The sequence below is a fragment of the Triticum urartu genome, chromosome 7A (genome assembly GCF_056163025.1).
Source record: "Triticum urartu cultivar PI428250 chromosome 7A, HENAU_Tu73, whole genome shotgun sequence".
Classification (NCBI taxonomy): Eukaryota; Viridiplantae; Streptophyta; class Magnoliopsida; order Poales; family Poaceae; genus Triticum; species Triticum urartu.
Genome location: NC_141879.1, coordinates 357,083,536 through 357,094,218, shown reverse-complemented (window position 1 = coordinate 357,094,218; position 10,683 = coordinate 357,083,536). Strand labels below are relative to the sequence as shown.

Sequence of the window (10,683 nt, the reverse complement as noted above, 5' to 3'; positions counted from 1 at the left end):
TATTTTGGCTCCGTAGTCGGGCCTTGTTTGTAACTGGTTGATGTAATGCTTTATTTATGTATTTGTGTGAAGTGGTGATTGTAAGCCAACTATGTATCTCTTTCCCTTATGTATTACATGGGTTGTGTGAAGATTACCTCACTTGCGACATTGCTTTCAATGCGGTTATGCCTCTAAGTCATGCTTCGTCACGTGGGAGATATAGCCGCATCGAGGGCGTTACAATTATTTTTTGAGTGAAGACTTGGATATCTCTTTTGAGCGGATAGTTTTTCTTCGGTGCCCAAGGTGATATTCTTCGGTATGCCGAAGAGAAAGTCCTCGCCAGTTGAGTCGACTGACTTGTTTCGCAAGTCAAGTCATTGGTTGCGTTTGAAATCCGACCATTCCGTGACGTGTGGCATGCTACATGTTGCATGTACAGTTGGGTGGTCACCACCTCAAACAGTCATATCTGCCCTCAAGATTGCTCCTAAAATCTGCTAAGTGATTGAGCTTCACTGAAGAACTTGTCTTCACCCTATTACACTTGTGGACTATGCATAAATTTGTCTTCACCCTATTACACTTGTGGACTGTGTATCCACTAGACGACTTGTCTTCACCCTATTACGCTTGTGGACTGTGCATCCACTAGACGGTTATCTATTCAAAAGCGTCCAAGAGTAGTTGTGAACTGCCAAAGAACATGTCTCTGAATGTCAAAGAGATTACCTTGAAGATATGTCACAAGTGATTGGGCGATGTCTCAAAGACTTGAACTCAAGGTAAATAGGGTGAATACTTGGTCTTCTCAGTTTAATCTTGACCCCTCTAGCCAAACTTATATTAGGTGAACACATGTTTTTCCGAAGAATTTGTGGAATCTCCCATTCACCCCGTTCGATACCTGATCCTACAATCACGACACCCCGTTCGATACCTGATCCTACAATCACGAAATAGGCTTTCAGCCCATTTTATGTACTAGTAAATGCGCACATGCAACACACATTAATATTTAGGAATATATTAATTGCATGCGAATATTAGGTATGCTATTATTTGTGTGTTAATCTATGATTAGTGCAATATTTGGTATGATATTAATTGCACGTTAAACATGTTTAACGCTCACCATTGAAGCAGTCTAGGTAGTTGGATTAACTTAGTTCGATGGCCGAGATCAATTAGATCTGCCCCTTTGGGTCTTTTTATATTGGTATAGATATAGATATAGATAAAGCAACGCAAGGTTTTACATGAACCATACACCAAATAGCATGGTCTGCTGGAAATCGACTACAAGCAAAGAGAAAGCTGAATCCAGGGGCACTTCGCCTAAGTGCATCACAGTTGCTTGTACATCACAGTTCCTAATACATCAAGGGAGAAAAAGGGTGGAGAAGTGCCTTGCATGGCACTCCTTTTTTATTGCTCTTATGATCTCTTCGCGGCCTCGTTGGTTGATTCCAGACTGATGCAAGTAGCTCTGTCCCTTGGCACACATTTCACACCTGCCTGCAGGGCAACCCAAACAGAGTCAACTACTTACAAGAAGAGTGCTAAAAATCTCAAAGCGAATGTATAGGATACCAGTGCATGGTTTGTATGTACCAACTGTATTGCTGCATTTGCATCATGTTTGGTTTACAGCATGTTCATAGTTCTGAAGCAAAACATTACTGATTGCAGACACCGAGGTGTGTACGAGGAGACAACTTACTTCATATGACTGTTCCACTAGGGAGTAAAGCATCCTTGATCACAGTTACAATGCCACTTTTGATGAAATATCCATCTGTCTCCCTTGCCGCTTCTTGAACATTGTCAACATTGATTATCTACAATATACCAACGAGTCCAGATCACTACCAAAAACAACTCACAATACGTGATATCATGTTCAAGGAAATGGATATACAATATAGGATATGTTTGGTTGGTTCACAGGATTATGAAAACGTAGGAATAGAAGAAGAATGGCAAAAAATAGGATAGGAATACAAGTGCAAAACAACTTTTCACACTAATATAAGTCTTGTTCTAAGGAATAGAACATAGGACAACAACAGCAAAGCCTTTCAGTCCCAAACGAGTCGGGGTAGGCTAGAGTTGAAATCCATAAGATATCGAAACCAAATCATGGTTCTGGCAGTTGACAACTAACTTACTCGCACCCCTGTCCATGGCTAAATCTTTGGTGATATTCCAGTTCTTAAGATCACTCTTGAGAGACTCCTCCCATGTCAAGTTTGGTCTACCCCAACCTCCCTTGACATTATCAGGACGTCTTAACCATCCGCTAAAGACAGTCAAATCAAACTCAAAGCACATGAAGAACGATAACTAGGATGGAAGTCAAGTAGATTATAAAATTCCTGCTATTTTCTTTTCAAAATGTGATCAAAGGAACATTCCTCCACTTTTCCTTTGAACAAAACGATTAAACAGTGTTGCTAAAAGAAAATTTCCTATTCTTACATTTTTTTCTCACTTTTCCTATGAACTGGGCAAGGCCTAAAGCTTGTTATATAATGGTTACATTTTGGACATTACCATGAGAAAAGTTATGTTCGAGTTACATATTCAGTATGACAGTATTGCAGTGGAAAAAAAGAGAGAAACCAATAGATGCTTAACCATAAGTATATTAATATGGCATACCATCACGTTATCTCCAATACGAGCATTCTTGTCAATTATTGCTCTTTTGATGTGTGAATTCTTTCCAATACCAATGGGAATGCCACCTTTTTCAGCAAGGAGTTTCTTATCAGCTTCAGTCTGTTGAACAAGAAAAGAAAGGGTGAGCACGTCACTTTGCCAGAAGCATATTACACCTGTTTGATTTTACCTCATAGTAGTCCGCACCCATTAGCAATGTGTCCTCTATTATTGCCCCTTCAGATATGCAGGACCGGAGTCCAACTACTGAATGGTGTATCTTGCAGTTCTACGTGGACAGCAAAGAAAGGCAGAGGGAACATAGTAGCCGTTATTACATACAGCATCAAAAATCACTTGAGAGAAGATATAACAATCACAGCCCATAAATAAGTATAGATGGTTTTGAAATATGTCTTTAAAAGCTTAAAGTTCGTTAGCATGAAATGAAACACCTGAAGAAGGTTAGCATACCGAGAGCCAACTGAAAAAGGCTACTTACTTTAATAACACATCCTTCACCAATAACACTGTCTGTCACATCAGCATCAAGAACCTTTGAAGGAGGCAAGTGTCGAGGTTGTGTGTAAATGGGAGCAGAACGGTCATAGAAACTGCATTCAAATTGAACGTATACATTAAATCAATAGGGGACAATTATAACACTTTACATGCATGAAATTTCATTATTTTTGTCCACAACAAGGCAAAAAGTGAAAGCACACCTGAAATCGGGTATTGGCTTTTTGGTAATTCCCAAATTTGCATTATAGAATGCCTCAATTGTACCAATATCTTCCCAGTAACCATCGTATAGGTATGCTTGTACCTGTCGGCAACAATAACAAAACTCTTAAGAAGCACATATCACAACTATGAATGCCAATGGAACTGCATATCCGATAACCTATTGTATCCCCTTCCTTACGATAAACATATGACTTGACAGTTTCTCTGAAGCTAAAATGATTCAAATCATAAAGCAGAAGCAGCAAAAGGAAACTACTAACTCAATGAGCTTTGCATACCCTCATGCCAGTGCTAGTTGCACCAGGAATAACCTCACTTCCAAAGTCATTAGCTCCAGGAAATTGCTCACGGAGAAGCTGAAGCATCACATGTTTGCTAATAACATAGATACCCATGCTAGCAATATAAGGCATTTCCTTTGCCCTCGCATCGTCAAGGCCAAGTATGGTCGTATCAACCTACAAGATCAAAACAGGCAGCAACATGGTGTAAATGCATTCAACAGAAGAGCTTTTTGGTGTAATAAATGATGGTTCACAACTGTATATCTGAAATTAGTTAGAAAGGCACAGCATCAGTGTACCATTACAAGATCAAAACAGGCAGCAACGTGGTGTAAATGCATTCAACAGAAGAGATTTTGTGGTGTAATGAATGATGGTTCACAACTGTATATCTGAAATTAGTTAGAAAGGCACAGCATCAGTGTACCATCATAGCTTTCAACTGTTCTCCTTTTGGTTTCTCTGCGAATTCAATTATCCTCCCTTCTTCATCGATTTTCATAAGGCCAAATGCAGTTGCACGTTCCTCATCCATGGGCAAGGCAGCAACAGTAATATCAGCATCTGTTTCTCTGTGTGCCTGAATAAACTTTTCATAGTCCATTCGGTACAGGTGATCTCCAGCAAGAATTAGATACTCCATAACATTATGCTCCTCGAATAGCCACAAGTACTGCCTTACAGCATCTGCAGTACCCTGAGATAAGATGATAAGACAAAGTGAATACCCTGCAAAAGCTTGCATGGGATCCTAGAAACACTTTATGTTGATAAGAAAGGTTTATGATCATCAAGAAGTGAGCAGAGCTCACTTTGTTAGGGGAGTGGATCTACAGCTCAGCCACCCAGGTTCAAGTCCTCACGGACATGACTTTGGTTCTTATTATCTAGAAAAACGCTGTAGGGTACTGGTTTGACATAAACTAGCAGAAACTGCATGTAGCTGTGTGGTATAACACTCACAATCTAAAGCAAAAACTATGATGAATAGTATGTTATAACGGCAAACATATGAAAGTATGAAACATAGTTTGATCCGCTATGTTTACTTATAAATGATGATGACTGGCTAATGCTCATAAGATCAAAATCAAAGTTACATCACTAACCATTCACATATACTAATTCTAAATTCATAACTAGTGAACTTGTTCAGGACCAGATCCTGGTACACAAAACAGATTCGCATAATACAGAAACACTGTTAAAATCAATTTGAAAAAATTTCTGAGCATCTCTACTTGAGCTTAAAACTGTCTTGTGATAGCATGCTATCAAGAAAAAAATTAATAGAGAACTATTAGGGTAGTATTCAACTAATAATTCTTATAATCTATATCAAGGTTTTGTAAAAAGGAATACTGATGACGCCTTGGAACAGTTTGTTTCTTTTTTATTCTGGATCTTGAAAGGCTGGCCCTAGGATTTCCACAGAGCTTAGTGAAATTCATTCGTGGTGAAATGATACAATCATGCGTACTTATGAAGGAATTGTAGATTTTGCCTTCTTCTAAATGCTAACATGAGACAGATTATGATCATCAGTAGATGAATCTCGCATTTCAGATTAAACAAAAACACTTAAATAACAATGAATGAGATACCTGAAACCAGTCAGGGTTATCTGGGCTCTGCTGTGCAGCAAGGACTTCAACAAATCCTTCATTCTTGTAACCTCCAATGTTGCTCCCATAGGCTCGTGAGAGATGACGATTAAGAGAAGCTGAGTTGAACTGCGTGAGCACATAGATCTTTGATATGTTGCTGTTCAGACAATTACTGACAGGAATATCAATAAGCCTGTAGTTGGCACCCAGTGGCACTGCAGGCTTCGCACGCTTCTTCGTCAGGGGATACAATCTAGTCCCTGCACCACCTCCAAGAATAATTCCGAGAACACTCTGCACAAACAGCAGAAACTCATCAATTGCCTATTGCAAAGTAAATCAAACAAAGAACGAAGAAACAAGTGTTCCAGGCGGTTGGCATTGAGTTCAGCTTGTTTATCACCAAAAGAGATCATGGAACGAATGCAACATGGGGCAACAAGTTTATCCAATAAATTGGAGCTACAATATCTAGCAATCTTTTGTAGATAATGGCCGGCTGGTGAATAGTTCTGCCCCCCCCCCTCCCTTCCTCGCCGCCGCCTGAGGCAGCCGCCAGGCAAGCCCGGGGCGCCAAGGATGGTGGCGGCGGGGCCTCGGTTGCCCTGCCTCTGCGTGGGGAACCCCAGATCTGGAGCGGCGGCTCCATTGGCAAGGCACGGCCGGCTAGCAGCTGTGCGGGCAGTGGATCTGGCGTCCCGGCCGCGCAGGCGGCGGGATCCGGTGGTCATTGGTGACCGGCGGCGGCTTTTGCGGCGGTCGGTGCGCGCGATCTGGCGCCTCCCCTCCTCCCCTGTTCGGCATGCGGGCCAGCCTGGTCGGGCCGCGCTTCCTCTTGGTTGCCGGTTCTGTACAGGAGGCGCTGCTGGTGCCGGGGATCTAGTTCGGGCGAAATCCCTAGCCGGCCATGACCGGCCGCGCCGACGGTGACGCCTGAGGGCGTCGTTCCCCTCCTTGGAGGCGTCGGTATGGACTGATCTCCTCACTTCCCATTGCCCTAGGTCTCCCGGGCGAATGCCCTAACTTTGTTGGGCGGCGGCAGCGCTCATGGCGCCGTTCCCTTCTTGAAGGCGCCGCTTTGGGAACCTTGGGGTTGGGTGGCGCTTGTGGGTGGTGGGCGACGGCGGTGGTGCGGCCCTATCCTAGCATGGATTTACGTCTGTTGCTTGGAGATGGACTCGCGTAGGTGGAGGTGTCGTCTGGCGTCGTGGTGGCGTCAATGGCGGAGGGACTGCCAAGGCTCGCGTAGGTGGAGGTTGTCATTTGGCGTCGTGGTGGCATCGATGGCGGAGTACCTGCCAAGGTTGTCACCTCAATCTGCTCTGAAGATGGACCAGTGGAAGATGGCGGCGACGACACATGTGAGTGCGTCAGACCGGTTTGAGTCCCGGACCCGGCAGATGGCTCGGTCGGGGCCTCCGGCTTTAGATGTTAGGCTTAGGTGAGAGGTCTGGGTATGTGGCCCAGCTTGCACCCCTTCATCATTTGGATAGGAGTAGCGGCAGATGTTGCCAAGATGGCGGATTCACGCATATTGTTGTTCTACTTTGTAAGGTCCTCGAGAATAATCAATAAAATGGCCGTATGCATCTCCTAGATGCAGCCCGGGGTCATCCTCCTTTTCTAAAAAAATAAAAAAAAATACCAATCAAGCTGAAACTTATGTTCAGTTCTTTTTTTTCGAATATGGGTTAATAGGACGTCAGATGTCTCAATCAGCATTGCAGCTGAGACATGATCCAAGTTCTTCCTGTTGTGCATAACTTTTTCACATCAATTAGAGTCTTCCATCAGCACAGAAGACCCCAATCTATCATCGCCTAAAACTCGTCTGGTTGTATTACTTTGTTTAGTTGTATTGATGTCAGAACCGTTTGTGAGGAAGAGAGGCAACCACCACGTGGAATAGACTCTACTACCCTTTTTAATTAAAATGAAAGGGCAAGTTTTAATCTCCACCACATCCGAAATCATAATGTTTTCTAAAGGGGTGTACTGAAGCAGAACTCAAAGAAGAAAACTGAACAAGTTAAAAAGAAAAATCCAAGAACTTGATCTGATTGCCAAGTATAGTCTTTAAGAGCCACATGCCATGGATCATGCCATCTTCTTTATGAATTTCTTATGGGGCTCACACCCACACCTATTGATTAAGTAGGACTGTTCAACAAACGTCCACAGTTGCCACATTTACTGAAATCTAGTAAAAATAAACAATTGGAGCCAATGAAAATGCCCACATGATTAGTCGCCAGGAAGCTCCTGCTATGCGCTAGCAAAGTAGAGTAGTATTTTTTTATCATCTCTAATAAATGTCCACATGAGAACACAAGGCGTGAATCACATTTGCGCATCTAAATTACCGAGGCAATAATTTCCCGCATGTATCAAATTCTCATCCGGAAAGATACGGACGCAACGGATCAGGGCGGCGAGACAAGACTAGGCGGCAAGCGCCGCATTTGCGCACCTAGGCTAGGCGAGGCGACGTACCGTGCTTGCGTCGGGGTCGAGACAGGTCTGGGAGCTCTTGGAGTCTGACACGGCACGTGGGGAGAAGAAGAAGGGCCGCCGCGGAGCCGGACGGGCGACCAACACGCGCGGGCGCTGGCGCCGTCCTCGCGGCGCGCAGAGGAGGCGGAGGGAGTCGCAGGAGGTGGACGCGGCAGCGGTCGCGGCGGAGGCTCGGTGCGGAGGGATCAGGATCTTGGAAGGGGAAGCGGCCGCGGCCATCGCCATTGACGTGGATGACGAGCTCAAGTCACGGGGCTCCCGTGGCGAGAGATCACGAGGGGGAAGGGAGAGAGAGATACGCCTGACACCGAGTGGTGCAGTGTGGCTGAGTAAATTTAACTAATCTTTTCGCAAGATCTTTCCATTTTCAGTTTTTTCCCATTTTTCTTTTGGAGAGAGAGAGCGCTGCGTGGGAGAGAGAGGGAGAGAAAGTGACTGAGAGGTGCTTGATACGTTTTAGTCTCATGATGACTAAAAGTAGTGAGACTAAAACTTGCTAGTCTCATCCATGCTTAGATCCAAATATTAAAGAGTCTAAAATCAAGTTAGTGAGCATTTATTATCCTCCAAACCCTTCAATCTAGAACTTGCATGTGTTGAGAGGCGTTAAATGAGGAGAGAGAGGACTAATTCACATTTTAGTACGGGTACCCCTGATTAAAAAAATTTAGTCTCAAAATTAGTTTTAGCCTCTCTTTTAATCAGGAGTGCTTGGAACTTTAGCCTCTTAAAGAGACTATTTTTAGTCAGACTAAAAAAAGTCCCTTGGATTCAAAAACCCTCTGAGATTGTCAGCAGGTGGCACTTTTGGAATGATCTCCTTGGGGTAGGACATGACCATAATGATTTTGGACATATCACTTGTAAACTTTTTTCTCCCCTTAATTATCTTGTCATTTGGATTTTTGTTACTTGACGGGCTGGCACATACTCTCTCCCTCCCAAAACTTCTTTCATAGATTTATATAAGATATGGATGTATCTAGTTATGTTTTAGTGTTAGATACATCTATATCTAAATAAATTAAAACAAGAATTTTAGAACAATGGTAATATTATATAAGAGGGAGCACTAAGAAAAAATAGCATTGTAGGATCAACTTTTAGTCCTTTGTCCATACAAGTGAGGTGCACACATAGCTAATAACATACTGCTTAATTCAATGCAGGCTCTTGTGGAAAATCTTCTAATTATGCTCGAAGCTGCCTTAAAGAAGTCTTTCCTAGAACTTTCCAGAAATAATATTACTGCATATGAAACTCAAAGCTAGAATAGAAAATGGAAATCATGGTTAAGATAGTCACTACTTACATCATTAGCATGTGGATTGAGATCTGCATGCTTCGATGAGCTCTTATGGCCATCAACGTTGCATTGTTCACGCTTGGAAGGTGAGGGCGAGGGGAATGTTTTAGATGCCAAAGGCACATCCATTGCCGAGGGATAAACAATGGAAGGATATAGCTATCGAGTGATGTGTGAGCAAACTGTTCTTTGATTTATAGGTGAAGGAAGTATATGCACGTATAAAAAGGCGCACATGGATATCCTTATGCGACGAAATTAGTTGTTATGTGACAATCTGTAAAGTTTTTGGCTTTCTAGGTATGCTCTTTGCTTTATTGGCAGCAAGTTTAGCAACATACAAAAAGGCACATGGATATCTTTGTGCGACGAAATTAGTTGTTATGTGACAAGCTGCAAAGTTTTTGGCTTTCTTCATATGCTCTTCGCTTTATTGGCAGCAAGTTTAGCCGCATAAAAAGCGCACATAGATATCTTTGTGCGATGAAATTAGTTGTTGTGTGACAAGTTGTAAAGTTCTTGGCGTTCGAGATATGCTCTTCGCTTTATTGGCAGCAAGTTTAGTCATACAGAAAGCACACATGGATCATTTTTTCGAGAACACACCCGAAAATGGCGTACAACTTTTATGAAAGAAAGGACAAAGATGCCCACCCCACATAGCGGCTTACAGCTCTTGAAGGAAGCATCCAGCTAGCCCACAACAGAAAACAAAAAGGCTACTCCTCGCTAATGACTACCGACATGTCGGCGTGGAAGCACGATCACCTATGGGGCATGGGTTGCCTTTGTGGTTCAGCATGGGGACGGCCACGTTGCACAAAGAGCAGAAACGGCAGGGGATAGCACAGTGATGGACTCTCTCTTTTTACCTAGGTTCGGGCCGCTTTGCAGCGTAAAACCCTACTCCTGCTATGGTGGTGGATTGATCTGGGGGAACACGAAAGCTCGACGCGCTATGGCCCGGCAAGGTTGCCTCGGGGAGAGTGACGTGAGCGTACAAGTGTTGTGGGATCGAATATCTGAACCCCTTGCTAGGTTGCCCCGGGCCTCCTTTTATAGGTTAAGGGGTGACTACAGTGGCAAAACAGTCATTTGGGTGTGATTAGATAGCTAGTAGTGCTATCATACTAGACTCTGGCAGTTAGGACAAAGTATTAAATGCACTGCTAGGTGTCGTGCTGAGGGTGAAGCCCGGCAAGCCTGCCACACCGCTTATCTGCCTGTTCTTATCAGCTTGACACGCCTCCTGGACGGGTGTCAATAAAGCTAATCTCTTCTCTTTTATGCTGCCACGTGCCTGATACGTTCCACCAGGTTGCTTGGTTCCTTGACACCGCACTGATAAGTGACTTGGGTGCGATGAGGTGGAGCGGTGGCGTCTTGGTGAAGGTTCCTCGGAAAGGGAGCTTGGCGGGGTTTGGTCTTGGCAACCCTGCCGGGGCGAATCTGGACTTGTCCTCAGGTGCGGCCTCGACCCGGGCAGGCTCTCCTGCCCTACAAGGGAGGCCGTCCCAAGGTTGCCTTCTGCTAGTCTTGTTCTTCTTAATGCTCTCCTTGATCTCACGAAGAGCGG

At 43.9% G+C, this 10,683-nt stretch overlaps 1 protein-coding gene across 2 annotated transcripts; it reads right to left on the bottom strand.

The window, feature by feature from the left end:
* Positions 1 to 1,165: 1,165 nt before the first annotated feature.
* On the bottom strand, positions 1,166 to 9,282 carry LOC125518526 (glucose-1-phosphate adenylyltransferase small subunit, chloroplastic/amyloplastic). Of its 2 annotated transcripts, none has more exons than XM_048683345.2 (10): positions 9,114 to 9,282; positions 5,285 to 5,581; positions 4,108 to 4,377; positions 3,675 to 3,854; positions 3,372 to 3,475; positions 3,149 to 3,260; positions 2,837 to 2,935; positions 2,647 to 2,766; positions 1,706 to 1,823; positions 1,166 to 1,500 (listed from the first exon to the last, which is right to left on the bottom strand). In XM_048683345.2, exons 1-9 carry the CDS (start codon positions 9,234 to 9,236, stop codon positions 1,707 to 1,709), a joined length of 1,422 nt encoding a protein of 473 aa, XP_048539302.1. In that variant the 5' UTR covers positions 9,237 to 9,282; the 3' UTR covers positions 1,166 to 1,500; position 1,706. The 2 variants fall into 2 exon arrangements, with proteins under 2 accessions (XP_048539302.1, XP_048539301.1); XM_048683344.2 differs by lacking the exon at positions 9,114 to 9,282 and adding an exon at positions 7,781 to 8,121.
* Between the last annotated feature and the right edge of the window lie 1,401 nt (positions 9,283 to 10,683).